The sequence below is a fragment of the Eutrigla gurnardus genome (assembly GCF_963514095.1).
Source record: "Eutrigla gurnardus genome assembly, chromosome: 4".
Taxonomy (NCBI): domain Eukaryota; kingdom Metazoa; phylum Chordata; class Actinopteri; order Perciformes; family Triglidae; genus Eutrigla; species Eutrigla gurnardus.
Window position 1 is genome coordinate 30811939 of NC_139918.1, and position 16221 is coordinate 30828159.

At 43.0% G+C, this 16221-nt stretch overlaps 1 protein-coding gene across 1 annotated transcript; it reads left to right on the forward strand.

Annotated features, from left to right (window-relative positions):
* The first annotated feature begins 385 nt into the window (after window positions 1-385).
* On the forward strand, window positions 386-15640 carry klhl24a (kelch-like family member 24a). Its single transcript, XM_084008558.1, has 8 exons — window positions 386-561; window positions 1906-2012; window positions 2107-2951; window positions 4512-4696; window positions 7778-7896; window positions 11094-11282; window positions 12360-12548; window positions 12646-15640. Exons 2-8 carry the CDS (start codon window positions 1938-1940, stop codon window positions 12844-12846), a joined length of 1803 nt encoding a protein of 600 aa, XP_083864684.1. The 5' UTR covers window positions 386-561; window positions 1906-1937; the 3' UTR covers window positions 12847-15640.
* Window positions 15641-16221: the final 581 nt, after the last annotated feature.

Genomic DNA, 16221 nt, shown 5'->3' on the forward strand with positions numbered 1-16221 from the left:
CGTAAATACGCATTAATAGCGCTATTAATGCGTATTTACGGTAAATACTGTCGCACTGCGTGTCACTACGCGATAAAACCAGCATCGTTGCGCGTTTATTGCTCAACCGCGTGCATGTCTCGTGAACTTTATTTCCTCCTCTAAAAGTTGACTTTGTTTGCAAACAAAGGGCGTCCACGTGGAGAACGAGTGGCGCTCGGGAACTGTTGTTTCTCGTTGGCCAGAAACCTGGCGACGGGAAAGCGTTTGAACTCGATTACCCACAATGCACCAGCAGCACCAACGGAAGCGAGCGCGGTGGGCTGGATTCGGCTGTTTTTTTGTGCCTGACAAGTATATATATGGGTTCTGTGTTTACAGTTAGCAAGTTCGAGCTCTTTGTTTTGGCCGTCGCCGATAGTCACCATGTCCCGGCTCTGTAACCGCAGACTCGGTTTGCCATAACTATTCCAGGGCAGAAAGTGTACAAATATATTGATAAACTTCTTAAAAAGTTGCTACATCTGTTTGTTTTGTTGACTGTTGAGCGAAGAGGAAACCGTCTGGAAACGTCTTCGTGAGGTAACGAACTCCTGACAACAACAACGCGTGCTGTTTGTGCGTTTATGAGTTATGAATGTATCGCTTTCCGGTTGAATTGGTTACAATATGTTCAGTAAAGCAACATCTTGGATGACATTTCTGTAAACATGTTGTTGAAGTCTCCTTTGTCCAGTTAACCGAATACAGTGTTTACAGTTTACAGTGTTTACATCCTGTTACTTGATAGTGTTTAACAGCTAAATAGTGAGATATTATGTCATATTTGCTTTTATTTCATTTTTAATGTATTATTTACCCATGAGCCTCTGCCAATTTCAATTCTACTGTATTACACGTGGATAACGGCACAATACATTTTAAACATAACACAATAATAGCTGCTTTAGTTCATTTGAATGTTTTTTTTAATTTTATCTTTAAATTTAATTTAAATTTAAAAATGTAATTTTTGTTAAATGTTATTGTTTTTGTATTTATTCCTCCTCAGTGGGTATTAGTCACAAAGTAGCCTAAATGTGCGTCAGACACCTCTGACCAAACCTGTCTCCAAGGAGGAGCTGCTGCTGCTGCTGCTGAGTCTGACGAGGCTGAGCCACAGTTCAAAATAACCTGAGATATATTAGATCATAGGCCTCATAGGTCATGCTGCCAAGTTTAACAGTAGTATGGAAATAGATAAGGGTGCAATGTTTTGATGGAATAACTTTAAGAATATACAAATAAATATACACACATTTTGTGGATGTGAATAGATATACTTTTTGGGATCCTTAGTTGTTTGCGATACAAAACACAAATGTCTTAAGATCACATGTTTAACTAAAACAGAGAATATGTCTAAAGCTTATCAGCTGCACTGACTTTGAACTTGTTGTTCAAACAGCGACTTGCATCCCTTCCCCCCCCACTCTTTTTCAAATCGAACCTGATTGCCATGTTGGTTGCCGCACCGACCGTTGCTCTCTCCCACCTGTATCTCTTTGTCATCCTGCAACTCCGGCAGTTCATTGTGCTGCAGGGCATACCTGTTGACAGCAGTGAGTAACTGTCGTGCAGGTCTCATTCCTCGAAGCTGCCTCTCTTAAAGTGTGATGCAGTTATTTTTATCATTGCAGCATGTGCAGAACGATAATTTGGGGACTTGTGTCATTAGGTTGGACTTCTTTTCACAGGCTTTGCTATGTGAATGTTTTCCTTCTCCATGGTGAACGTTCTCAGTTTGTACTACAGTGATCCGATTGAGTTACTGGATACCCCCCCTCTACTGCATCTGATAGGATGCCAAGATAATAGTATGTAATGATATTTCCTGAAAATATGTTTGTGTAATAAAGCTGTTCTGCCTGCTCTCCATCCTCCAAGTTTGGAGAAGGTCTACGTTGAAGGTGGCAGCCATGGTGTTGATTCTGGGCAGAAGGATGAACAGAGAGGACTCTGGGATCAGAGACTCCCCAGCTGTCAAACGCAAGGTGTTCTCAAACGCTTGATATCGTGCAGCTTTTGTCTCAGATGGTTAGCATCACACATTTGTGCAAAGCTTCTTACATGTTGTTGTCTCCTCAGGTGTTTGAGGTGGACTCCAAAACGTTAGCCAGCCAGGATGTCTTGGACTTCTGCTCTGGTGCATCCCACTCAGAGGGCATCCTGCAGGTGTTCAATGAGTTTCGTGAATGCCGCCTGTTCACCGACGTTGTCATCAGCGTGCAGGGCTGCGAGTTCCCCTGCCACCGCGCTGTGCTCTCTGCCTGCTCCTCCTACTTCAGAGCCATGTTCTGCAACGATCACCGCGAGAGCCGCGAGATGCTGGTCGAGATCAACGGCATCCTCGCCGAGGCGATGGATTCTTTCCTCACCTATGTTTACACCGGCCGCGCCAAGATCACCACAGAGAACGTCCAGTTCCTCTTCGAGACCTCCAGCCTCTTCCAGATCTACACACTGCGTGACGCCTGTGCCAAGTTCCTGGAGGACCAGCTGGACCCTTGCAACTGCCTGGGCATCCAGCGCTTTGCAGATGCCCATTCCCTGAAGCAGCTAGCCAGCCGCTGCCGCATCTTCGCCATGGCCAACTTCTCAGATGTGGCTCAGCACGAGGAGTTCCTCGACCTGCGCAAAGAGGAGCTGGAAGAGTACACCGGCAGTGATGAGCTGTCCATCGGTAAGGAGGAGGTGGTGTTTGAGGCGGTGATGAGATGGGTGTACCACAGTGTGGAGCACAGAAAGCCCATGCTCAAGGCCCTGCTGCACAACGTGCGACTGCCCCTTTTGCACCCCAACTACTTTGTCCAGACGGTGGAGGGAGACCAGCTCATCCAGAATGCTCCAGAGTGCTACCAGCTTCTCCACGAGGCCCGACGCTACCACGTGCTTGGAAATGAAATGATGTCACCCAGAACTCGTCCACGCAGGTAACTAAAATGTTGCCTGACTAGATATGATGGAGGCGGCAGACGTTATGAAGAAAAGGAAAAACCACACTGAGCATCAATCGGTTCATTCTGTCACAACATTTTTGGCTTGTTAGTTTTTTCTGAAAGCTATTTTGTGGTTGAAAACACCCCTCACACTGTGATGACTGAGGTCAGAGTGAGATAAGACATATTCCAAGGGCTGTCCAAGCTGTAAAGCTCGAGGCTACGACTTGTGCATAAACGTAGTGCTCCCGGCAGTGTTGTTGCTGCTGCTGCTGTGCGTGTGAGTGAGAGAGAGAGAGACAGGGAGTGTTATTGTACTGAACAGACACGTGTGTCAATGACTGTGCACTGTTTTGTAGTCCCTATTTTGAAATCAAAATAATAATGAGGGAGGCAGGGCATGTCCGTACACAGACCGGTTCGATGGAAAGAAAGAAATTATATGAAGCAAGAAATGGCAATCACAAAATGTTGGGTCTTGTTATCATACCAGCAGAGTTACTCACCTTTACCCATGGATTCTGGTTCTCAGTGTCCGCACCTGTTCAATTTTTACCTCCATTTTCTTATTTTATTTGAAGAGTAGGATGGTGCATTGTAGTGTTCATAAAGGACTTACGTTGGTATTGACTGATGCCATATGAATGAGAAACAGAACGGACCATATGGTGGCCTGCTCTGCAGCTGCCGTTGTGTGTTAGACAACTGAAAACAGTCATTCAGGCTGTGTTTCAGGTGTATTGTGTCAGTATCCAGGCAGATCTGTCTGGATCAGCAAGCCAATCAGGCAGTTAGTCCTGCGCTCTGTTTGCCCTGAGGGCCAAATCCGCTTCTGCTCAAAACAGATGCCGGGTTCTCCCCTTTCCTGCGTCTACATCTGCGCCTTTTTCTCTCTCTTGGAAAGCCTGTAGAACATTATTAATCACATGCACAGCCACATAGAGCTCTAATGCTCCTGGGCTAGACTGTAACAGTACATGAAACAGCTCCAGTCTCCCACCTGACCTATATCACATACAGAGGAAACAGAGAATGATTTGTGCCACATTGGAATTAACAGTGGTATCTTGAATGCGCTGGATATTTAATACAAATAAACCACTGCAAGTCTTTATCCGGCATCAGTATGTTAGAGTGGCACAATAAGAAAAGAAGCTGTCGTTGATTAGCTCCCCCAAGGAAATGCGGTCATATCCACGGCATGTGTTGAACAGCCAAATAGGGAAGCTGTGTGATCATGGAAATTCAGCGTAAGTTTAGCCCTAAGTGTGTTTTTGTTCTCCCAATTGATTGTAAATTGAACTTTGCCTTTAAGATAAGTGAAGCTATTCCTGTGGAAACCACCACACTGGCACACATTTCTGCCTCCTGTAATTAGAAATCCCTCAACGTTGACAGATGGATGTTTATTTGTCTTCATCACCTTTGGATACAGAGTTTTAATTGGATACCACGTCTGGTATATTCTTGTAAGGAGCCTTTTAATTCAAACAGGCTTGTATTTCCTATATCGTTCCCTTTGCCTTATCTCGTCTGCTGCCCTTTTTTTGACAGGTCGACTGGCTTCTCTGAGGTGATCGTGGTGGTGGGGGGTTGTGAGAGAGTGGGGGGCTTCAACCTGCCCTACACTGAATGCTACGATCCAGTCACAGGAGAGTGGAAATCACTGGCCAAGCTACCTGAGTTCACCAAGTCAGAGTATGCTGTGTGCGCCCTCCGCAATGACATTCTGGTGTCAGGTAAGACCCCCGCTATAAATCTGTTATAAAACCGTTCAATAAGGGAGTTACCTCTAAGTGTGTTACAGCATGCTTTTACTATTTATTAATGAATCACAAACTTCTTTCTATTACACTTGTCCCATGGTTACACTGGGTATGTTTTTTACAGTGGAGTTTCTCTTAATGATAGTAAGGTTAGGCCATACACAGAAACTTGGCTTGCCATGGAATCCCTCGTGCCGTGTCAGGAAAAGGCCGCGGTGGCTGTTTGCCCTGTGTTCTTTTTACAGCGACAGCCTGTTTAAGTTGAAGGAAAATATGAGAGCAACATCTGGATGAACGCTCAAGGCTCAGTGCTGAGAGAGGCCTTCATTGGCCAGCTCAGTCCCCTCCTCTTCCTATTGGCCAACCGTCAGGGTCACCACCTTTTTATGTCGGTTCAGCAACTTTCTAGAATACGGAACGATTTGGATTTTAGACTCCACCGATAGGCTGATGTGATTAAGTTTGAATAAACCGTCATCTGAGAGATTATAACTGCTTCCTGGCGAGGCTGCTGCTTTTTTGGAAATTAGCATGGGCCAAGTGTAGATGAGCCTGCTTTTGGATATTCGTGTTACAGCTGAGTTGAGGGTTAAGGTAGTTGCTAGAGTGTTCCTTTATGGTTGTTGGATTGAGGGTGCAGAGGTTGAAAGGTTTTCCTTCATTGCTTTTTTTTGGGGGGGTTTCCAAGAATATGCATCAACAGAATGCAGGCTGGGACTGCTCACGCTGAAACATGTTGTTGAGCTGCAAAACATAACTGGACAAAAAGGCAGTTGAAAGTTATAGAGAAGAGGGGGAAGAAGGAGATATAGAGAGAAAAAAAGGGAAGTTCTCCCCTTCAGCAAAGACTGTGCAGTGTTTTGCTTTTTTACTCTGTGCCGGGTCCTCACGTGTTCGCTATCAATTTACCCTCGAGCACTACGTGGAAATGTCAACACACCCCTCCCCCTCGTCTCACTGCCTCACACACACACACACACACACACACACACACACACACACACACACACACACACACACACACACACACACACACACTTGCACTACCGCTTTATAGCATATTTGGATTTTCATTGCCCTACTTACATTCTTATTTGCTTATTTAACTGCCTGGATACATTTAATCATTCTCAACGTTTTTCTTTATCGTGTGCTTTCCAAGTGACATTCCCACACATGCCTCCATTCTGTCTGCCTGCCTGCCCTTCTCCTCACACTGGGAACTGGTGCAAATACCTTGGAGGGCCTCCAGTCTCTAGCACAGCTGCAGTATGTTGTGGTCTCGAATGGGATGTGGCTCATTTGAGTATAAAAACCCTCTTAGGAGGACGGGGGACAGGGACACTGTCCACCGCTGACTTTCTCTCACCCATGCCGTTGTAATCACCCTCTCTGTCAGATCCACAGTGAAAATGCTTTGAGTTACTTCAGATTACAGTCGGCACAATGACAAGCCTGATCTGATCTCATAAGATAAGTCTTTCTTTTAATATGGCATCATAAAAAAAATGTCTCTTTGATACTAGTGTAGTGTAAAATGTTCCGTATCCATATTGACAATATTATTTTACGATATGGATAATGTCTTCAGCTAATTAGCAGGAAAACATGCGCTTGCCTCACACATCACAGACCGGTGTGTCACAGGTAGCCGGACTCCTCACGTTGCTTCCTCAGACTACAGGAATGTTGCCACAGAATGAACTCATTTGCATTAGAAATGAAATTATTAATAACTGTAAGCAATGTGTAATACTCACTGTCACACATATCATATGGGACCTCCTGAAGACACTGCCTCTTGTGTGTAATGACCACTAATTAGCATCAGTGGTCCTCCCCACTGAGACTGGAGGTGATGGTTCTTTCAACCCACTTTCTAGGCTTTCAAGGCTCCCTTTGAAGAGTTCCATCCTCCTTCAGCCGGTTTCCTACATGCAAATCTTTAAAAACAGAAGCCTCAGGCACGGCAGACTGTCTGGCTCTTGCACTATCCAGAAGATTATCAAGCAGACACATGCAGCGACTAACTTCCTTTCCGTGTCTCCTTTTGGCCTACAGTATAATTTAAAGAGTGTACAGCCACTGGTATATTTAAATAGATGACCCTTCAAGGAGTTGATTTTTGTTTTTATTAGGATGAAAGAGATTAATCCTACTCACCTGTCTAGTCTTGCAGCTATTTTTGTATATGAATACAGTCGAGGTCTAGACACCTTATTGTTTATACTAGCAGATTTTCCTTTATGCCTTTACGGTTGCTCTGTCTGACTAACCTCTGAAGGAAGCCAACTATTAATATATGTATTTTATTATTATTAACTGATATCACCACCATGTGAACAATAACACAGATTATACTTCATCTGAACCCATTACTGGATAACAGCCAGCAGATCACTGCTGCCAGATCTAATAACAGTGCACATGTTATTCAAATGGCTTTCAGATAATGTTACATTTTCCTTTTTTAAACTCAATTTGACACCCTTTTCTTGGGTTTGATTGGTTGACCTACATTTCACTTTTTGACTGTCCACCAGTTATATTTGGAAGCTTGGTTTTTATTTTCCCTGCGGGGTCTGTGGAGAATCGACAGGCAGGTGTTTGTGTGTGTTTGGGGGGGTTTATAGGGAACATGTCAGGTCTTGTTAGAAATGTGCCTGAGTGACACTCTAAGCCTGCTCTTACTCCAACAACTTACAACGCCATGTTTGCCCAGAGACAACCGATGAGACACAGTTACTCTGCAGCAGCAATAGTCAGGCTGTGGCGGTGGTTTGCTCCAGAACTCGAGGCATTCACGATGAAACATGAAAGTGTGTGCGTGTGTGAGGAAGGAAACCTTTAACTCTCAAGACCCAGGTGACGTCAAAGTCAGATAAGTCACTCTGTGAGGAGATAAAGCCTTACTTTGACATAAACACACAAAGCTGGCTGATCCCCAACAACAGCCCTGGTTTATTTGTAATCTTTTTTTATCAGATCAACTGGATGACGAATGACATCAATAAAACATGAACGGTTGTCCTGTTTGTCCCTCGGTGCTTTTAGGAGGTCGTATCAACAGCAGGGACGTGTGGATGTACAACTCCCAGCTCAACCTGTGGATCAGAGTGGCTTCCCTTAACAAAGGCCGCTGGAGACACAAGATGGGCGTCCTTCTGGGCAAGGTGAGGACCCTCCAGCCAGTTCTGATGTAGGTGTGGTTACATCCGTGTGACAAGGAGCAATATTATATTATTTTAGATTGTCGAAACGTCTGGAGCCAGCTCGTCTCACAACCCCCTGGACAAATATGAGCAGATTCCACAGAGAGAAGGAAGTTTGGCTTTTATTTAAAGTCGGTAAACAAGTTCCTTGGTAACTGGAGCAGTGCAGCTGATTGACCCATTGCATACCCCCACATGGAAAATACTTTACTACTTGATTGCTTCTACTCATGAGCTGTTACTATTTACAGTCTCTAGTAAAGCCAGGTGGACATTCTTATCGAGGGCAATAGGATTAATGGACGTGTGCCAGCACCTCACACATCCAAGTTCAGGGCTAGTTAGTCCGTATCAAGTTCTATGTGTCTGTAAGCCTGTAAACACACTGGGTTTGCATCCTCTGTTCATCTGTACAGTAATAAGACTGTTCATGTTCTCACGCCATGCATTCTGTTTACAAGATAGGAAACTCTATTATTAGATCAAATAAATCTATTCCTAACCCATGACATGATTTTAACTACATGGTGTGTTTGTAAATATTCCCAAACTAGATTGTCAAGTCGCTCTTCATTACATAGCATTCACTTTGGTAGCATTTGTGGTTGCAAAGACCATTTTATTGCCAAACAAGTGTTGTATGATAACTGCATGTGTACTTCATGAAAGGTTTCTCAGCTCTAATGATCTGTTATTAGTGTTGGGTAAAGAAAAACGACCGTTAAAGGTCTTTGTTTAGGATGGGAAAGCATAAAGAGAGATTAATCAGCTAACACACCACTCTCAAACTCATGTGTGCTTTTAGTCATCTTGTGTACAAATACACACACTTGAGTACATACATAGTAGTAAGTACTTGTGGAAAGCTTTGGGCTAGAGCAGTGCTGTGTTGACTTTGTCAGAAAGGGTTTGACTCATCTTCAGCAATTTTAGAAACATCCTCTTTTTTTCATTTTTGGTGCTCTGATTTTGGCGAATCTGTATTCGATTTTCTCTGACTTTCAAACAACACCCAACATGCTTAGTTGCCTCGCCACAGAAATAACAAACACACGTGCAAACCACACCGAGGTCCTCCACAACAGTGATGTAATCAGCTGGAGGGGTTTTCACGCTGGCTGGAAAAGACAGAAATTAACTCCAAAGTGAGTCATGTATCAAGTTATGGTGAAAACAAGATGGACCAGAATGGTCTTTTAACCTGAGTTTTAGTCAGAAATAAAGGAAATCCAGTTTCTGCAGCTGACTTAACACTTTCTTGAAAAGGATTCCCCCGAGACGTTATATTCTAGGAGTCTCTCTGCGACCACTTCCTGTATTTGTCCCAGTCATGTGGTTTTGTCTTCCCCTCCTCTTGTTCTCTTCATTCTGCCTTTGCTTCTACAGAACACGTTGTCATTCCAGAGAATAGCTGCCCTCTTATCTAAAAAAGCATACCATATCTATCTCTGTGATTGTGTGTTTTCATGTTTAGAGTTCAGTTGCCAACTTCTCAGTAATTTCCTCATTTCATCTGTCATTTCCCTCATCCATGCGCAGCACTTATGCTCCAGTTGCAAGAATGGAGAAACGAGGCTGAGAGACTTCCACTAACTGTCCACTCAAACAATGCCTATTCAGTTGATGATTAAATGTCATTTCAGTCTACACACATACGCACGCTTACATTTGTCTTACTTTACTTCCATTTACTGCATCCGTTCACTTAGTCTTGCAACTACATCTAAGGAGAAACTTCTAAAGCGGGTTCTTGCAGGGATAGAAACAGCGTCCTGCATGCTGCGATGTCCTGTCGGACTGGTCGTGTTTCCAAACAGAAGAAGCATAAATAGGTCACCAGTTGTTTTCCTCTCTGTTATGGCTGCACTTGGTGACGGCTGTTCTCATGCCTCATAATGTTTCTTTTGTCTCTCTATTCCACTATGTCGTTGTTTCCCCCGGACGTCCTCAGTGTTTCTCTGGCGGTCGCTACTTTTCATCTCTCTGCATGTTTAGGACAGTTAATCAACGAGCCAGTGTTTGAACGTGGTCATAAAATAAGCTGTTCATTGTTTGGCTCAGATTCGATGTGATAGCTACATATCTTGCGTCGATGTCAAGTGATGTGACCGTAATTGAGCTTGTGTGGAATGTGCCTGTATTGATATGCGTAGTGAAACCATTCAGCCCTCAGAGCCAAAAGTTTCTTTTGGACTCTATTATTTACCCCCATTGTATTATGGAGGAGGAACAAACCTATAAACTGGATTATAATGACATGTCAATAATGGGCGACCTAACCCCTGAGCATGTTGGCACTTGATTAACCTTATCCTCAGCGCCGCACACTCCTTCTTCTGTCTGTCTTTCCTTACAAACCGTATCTGATGCAACAGAGTATTCAAATATACAGATTTATTATCATCCATTCATCAATATTCAGTTTGTCTACGTGCCTATAGTATTATTCTGTGAATTACAGTGTGGAAGCTGCCCTCGTCTCCAAGTTCATGGAGGGTTTTATTTCAGTGCACCAACCTGTCAATTAAAAAAGTTTGTAATACGATCAGTTCGCCCACATGTGCCAAATCCACTTCCCCCTCTTTGGTTCCCCATCCCTCCCCCATCTCTCTCTCTCTCTCTCTCTCTCTGCACTTGTTTGCCCTTCAGATTTTGTGGTCAGACAGGAACAGCCCAAAGGTGTTCTGTTGCATAATACCAGTCTGTTGATGAGCAGTGCCATGTCCATACAACCAATCCGTCTCTCTCTAAGCCTTCTTGAATACAACATCAGAGTTCATTTTACAGTGGAATAGCTGTCCATTTATTCTTTCATCATTTACTTGGAAAAAGAACTCTGTTCAAGGTTAGCGAATGCACGAGTGCCCGCAGGGATCCAGAAGTTTGTTTACTAATATAAGAACAATGGTGCAAGCATTACGTCATCTTTTAGCTGCACCCGATAGACTGGTTCTCTCAGTTCTGACGAGAAACTATTGTTTGTTCTTGTGAACTAGTAAGTTGAATACAAACATTTCTCATGTAGTGACTGTGTTTCTGTGTGTGTGTGTGTGTGTGTGTGTGTGTGTGTGTGTGTATAAGTCATACCTAATCTTGCTCTGTGTAAAAAGTCCTCAGTTGTTCCAAGGTGGCAAATATGTTTGTGTGTCTGCCGTTAGGTCTACGCTGTCGGTGGCTACGATGGTCAGAGCCGCCTGAGCAGTGTGGAGTGTTATGACTCCTTCTCCAACCGCTGGACGGAGGTGGCTCCCATGAAAGAGGCGGTCAGCTCTCCGGCTGTGTCCAGCTGTGCTGGCAAGCTCTTTGTCATAGGAGGAGGGCCGGACGACGACACTTGTTCAGACAAGGTGAGAACCAGATGTGTTGGACCCCCAAACACACACTTCAGCACACGGTGATGACAGCCGAGGTGCTTTTCTGTCTCAGATAACTAGCTTTCAGTGATTATACCTTAGAGATACAGGGGATGTGCAAAAGCATGTATTTCTTTCAAAGTAGATTTTGCAACGAGTTGTCTGAACAATGACTCGACTTGTTGGTTTCAAGAGAAGTGTATATATTCAAATGAGGCTGTTCTCAGGCCTATAAATTAAAATTCCTGGTTAAATGTCATTTAAAAAAAGGAAAAAATGCAGCATAAAATGTGAAATATGTTTCTGATGTTTTCTTCATAGGAAAACAAATTGTAAAGGAATATTAAATGTGACCAGCATGCACTAGTTCACAGACTTTGCAGTAATTAAATATTAATGATTATGTATTTTAGATGATTGATGAATGGACATTAATGGAGCGTATTTACTTTTTCTCATGGCAGCTAAAGAAACAAAGTAAGCCTAGTCACTGTTGTGGCCTTTCTATATAAAATAAAGCTTCCAAGAACTGATGACTTAACATTTTTACCTTAAAGATCAGGACTGGACAGACTGACCCCAAAGAGCTTGATTATGTTTTGTCTGACAACCAAATATTTGGTAGTTAACACGAAGACATTCGCAGGAACCCAAACCTCAGTAGAAGCATTTCTTGCATGCATCCACTGACAGAGAGCAGTCTGATAAGAGTTAACCCAACATGACGGAGTATTTGTACCCGGCTCTACGTGGCCAAAAGGGGACTAGAGTTTATGCTGCTTATCTCTGGAGAGCCCTAACGGCATCATTCACATTGATCCGAAAGCTCCTTGTCTTTTGGAGGGTGTTGTTCACGTTGGCTGCAGTCAGAGACGACACTGTTTGGAAGGAGGCTATTTTAAATAAATGTGGGTGAGAGAATGCTTGGATTGTATGCTAAACCACACATTGTCAAAGTTAGGTCAGCCCACAGAACAGTCAGTGAAACAAGCTATTTTTCCATCACATGAAGTTTTTCTTCTTCTTTTCTTTTTCCACAATAAAAACAAAACATGGATCTTGATGTCACAGGTTCAGTGCTACGATCCAGAGACGGACACTTGGTTACTGCGGGCCAACATCCCCATTGCCAAGCGCTGTATCACAGCAGTGTCCCTCAACAACCTGATCTATGTGTGCGGCGGCCTCACCAAGTCCATATTCTGCTACGACCCTGCAGAGGACTACTGGATACATGTGGTTCACACCTTCAACAAACAGGTAATAGATTACACGCAGATCACTCGAGGAACACGCTGTTTTAATTTTCCTGCAAGAATCCTCTGAAAACTCTTGATTTCCGTCTCTCTGCCTGCAGGAGAGCTCTGGCATGTCGGTGTGCAACGGCAAGATCTTCATCCTTGGTGGCCGAGGGGAAAATGGCGAAGCAACAGACACTATTCTGTGCTACGACCCGGCATCAGGCATCATCACGGGAGTGGCTGCCATGCCGCGGCCCATCTCCTACCACGGCTGTGTAACCATCCACCGCTACAATGACAAATACCACAGGCCCTGACACACACACACACACACACACACACACACACACACACACACACACACACACACACACACGCACACATGCACACACACACACACACACACACACACACACACACACACGCACACATGCACACACACACACACACACACACACACACACACACACACACACACACACACACACACACACACACACACACACACGTAAGAACTTAAACTCTCTTTGAAACTCTTTGAGCTCTTCAAGTTCACTCCATGCACAACACCATCACACAGTAAGTTGTTCAGTCCGCAGTGCCGTTGAGCTAAGTTATTTTCTCACAGCATCATGTAGCAATACTCATCGTGGTGCTGTGAATCATTTGCTGTTGTGTACAATAGTCAAAGCCTTCTGTGGAACTGCTCAGTGGTTGATAATTACCGACGCCTTGTCTGTAACCTGAGCTCAAGTGGAGTCAGATCAATGTGGGCGATGTGGCTAACCAGAGCAGTAGCTGCACAGGTTGGGATGTAATGGCTGACAGTAAAGAAAACTGGTCATTATAATGGTAACATGAAATAATAGAAATATATAATTATTAATGTTAAAAATAAATTGTAATTAGAGATGACTTCTAACATCACGATTGTGTGTCTGTGGTAAGAATATTCTAAACTCATCTAAATGACAATTAGTAAATAGTTTGCTTACCTAACTGCATATTTAATTGACTTAATACCACCCTGAAGCACAAAAACACACAATAAAATGCAATTAGTAATTACACCTTCCCAACAATGTGCTTTTATTACTGTGCAAAGTCACATCACCTGCCTGAGATCTGCCTGCTGATGAGCTCAAATGAACTGAGATAGGGAACAAAAACAATGTCACATGACTAACCATTTAGAAACACGGACAATAATGAGCTGAGAATGATCTACCAGCAGAACAATTATATGAATCTATTTTTACTGCCAGATGAGATTTCTAACCTTAGAGTGCAGCACAGTCCTGGTACAGAACATGAGTTTTTCTAACTGTTTGTTTGATGTGGTAAACAGTCAGCCAACTGTTCTCCCACAGTATCAGTTATAAGAACAAGTTGCTCTCACCCGTTGACCCAGAGCCGGGTTTAGAGATAAAGAGCGGAGGCTGTACCAAAATATTGGATCAAAGCCACTTTTTGCTTGGCCTCCGTTTCCTTTCTTCACACCCGTCCATTTATCTGGTTCCACTTCACGTGTTTCCTTTTTCCATCCTCCAGCTGTGGCATCACCTCACATTTTGATAACCTATGTTTTGCTCTATTTTAATTATTATTACCCCGATTTGCTGACATATTTTAAGTTATACTTGCTTGTCTTTTGTTTGTTTTTTACCATTGGATGTTTATTGTATTATAAGTAGCTTTAGTGTGTCTTATTTCATATCAACGTTGGATCATTAGTGTGCTGGGCTGGTGGGTGTTTTTTACAGATGTGAGAAGCCTTTGTGGATCAAACTAGAAGTTTGATCGACTCGAAGACTGCTCTGAATAAGTGGTGTGCGTGTTTATTTTTACGACTCGGTCTAGATGAGTCGGAGCCAAGGAGCTTTATCAAGGAGAACACGTTAACCTCCTTCGACAACCACCAGGTGTGCATTTGTGTATGCATGTTTACTATTCAGCAAAGGTAGTGTGTGTAGCAGTGCTACACTTCCAACGGGGAGGGGAGAGGGTTTGGATGATGTGGCTCATGGTCAGTAAAAGTCACCTTTTACTATAGTAGGCCTCGACAGCCTAGAGGTATCGCTGTGAATATAACTTTTGATGTTTAACTTGTATTTAAATGTATCTCCTTCTTGGTTGCGTATTGAGTTCGGTAACCGAGGGCCCCAATTGTGCACTTTGACAGAATCCTGTTAAATGTTGAATTATATGACAATGATTTTCTTCTTTTTTTTTTTTTACTGTATCAGTAAATGTTCCTTGCCTTCATGTGACTATGGAAGAGACAGTAAAAGGCCCTGTCAGCTCCTCCTGTTGGCCACTGCCTGCTATGGCACCGATATTCCAACAAAAACAACAACTGAGATGATTAAGAGCATTTGGGCTTAATTTAAGGTTAAAAACCAAGTTGGAGATAGTTGAGTATGTATGTTTATTACTGTCCAACAATGTTTAACTTCATACCACACAGAGAAGATCAGGCACATTCTGTCTGTCAGGCAGCAACAGGTGGGGGTATTTCGGTTTAAGCCAACCCCCCAGCATTTTCTCAGAAAGATGAGTTCAGTGATAGGACTTCCCAAGAAACGCAAACATCCTAAGGCCCACTTAGGGCCACCTAAGTGTTTCTTGGGAAGTCAGGGGACCCACAAGAGGAGTCTGAAGGGCAAGAATGTGGTAAAGAAGAGAGGGAGTTAGATAAACAGTGTGTGTGAGAGAGAGAGAGAATTTGAGTGTGAGCGCGTCTGTGATTTCACTGAGTATTTACACATTTATTGAGTTTCATTATTAGCTGTGTATAAGATTTTTTTCACCGTTTTTTTCCCTTTTAGATGGTTGTGGTGAGCTGTCGGACCGTTTGCAAGCTCACTCTGCATGCTAATGGCCCTAGATTAAAAGCTTGGAGAGCTGAGCGTTTAAAGTTGATTGATGAATTTGATGTGAATGCAAATATAAACCAAAGTGGATTAGATCCCAAAGTTGACATTGTTAAAGAAATGCCAATGGGTAAATTGTGCTTGCATGCAAGATGGGGTGGGCTTTGATGTGTTGGTTGCAGAATGCTGCCCTATGTGCCTAATATAATAATAATAATAATAAAAGAATGAAGAGTCAGGAATTAAATCCTAGTATTTTGATATAAACGTTTCTTATCGTATGTATGATGTGATATTTGTAATGCTTTCTCCTCGGATGCTCTTTATCTAACTGCGAGAAAGCTTCAACATCAATAAAGTTTTTCTTTCATAGAATAAGACTTGTTGCCTGTCTCATTAAAATATGTTTATACAAAATATTTAGATTATTAATAATACATTGATCTTTACACCATAAAAATGTGGGAGATGGAAAAGAAGTGATTATACTATCAATCATGTTGCTGATGTTGATGTTTTGAATCACAATTGTGTTGAACAGTATATAAAACCAGACACACTGTTTCAAGGGTTGAGCAACTCGTGTTGCAATGCACATTCATAAGGCCATTGTGTTTGGTCTATTATGATGATTTATATGGTCCGTATTATGGTTTGGTTTGATGAAAACCACAAACATTCCTCTCATAGATTCTCATGAGCACAATGTTTCTGCATTCCCACTCAACAATGTAGCGTTCAGCATTTACACACTTCACACACACAGACAGGAAAACACTGTATATCTCAGTCAGAGGGGGTTAATTGATGTTGTTTTAA

Bases quoted from the DNA above. Each gene is read 5' to 3' on its own strand.
- klhl24a (XM_084008558.1), top strand. From the start codon at position 1,938: ATGGTGTTGATTCTGGGCAGAAGGATGAACAGAGAGGACTCTGGGATC. The intron at 2,952-4,511 runs GTAACTAAAATG...TTTTTTTGACAG, and splicing joins CCCAGAACTCGTCCACGCAG to GTCGACTGGCTTCTCTGAGG. The intron at 12,549-12,645 runs GTAATAGATTAC...CTCTGCCTGCAG, and splicing joins TTCACACCTTCAACAAACAG to GAGAGCTCTGGCATGTCGGT.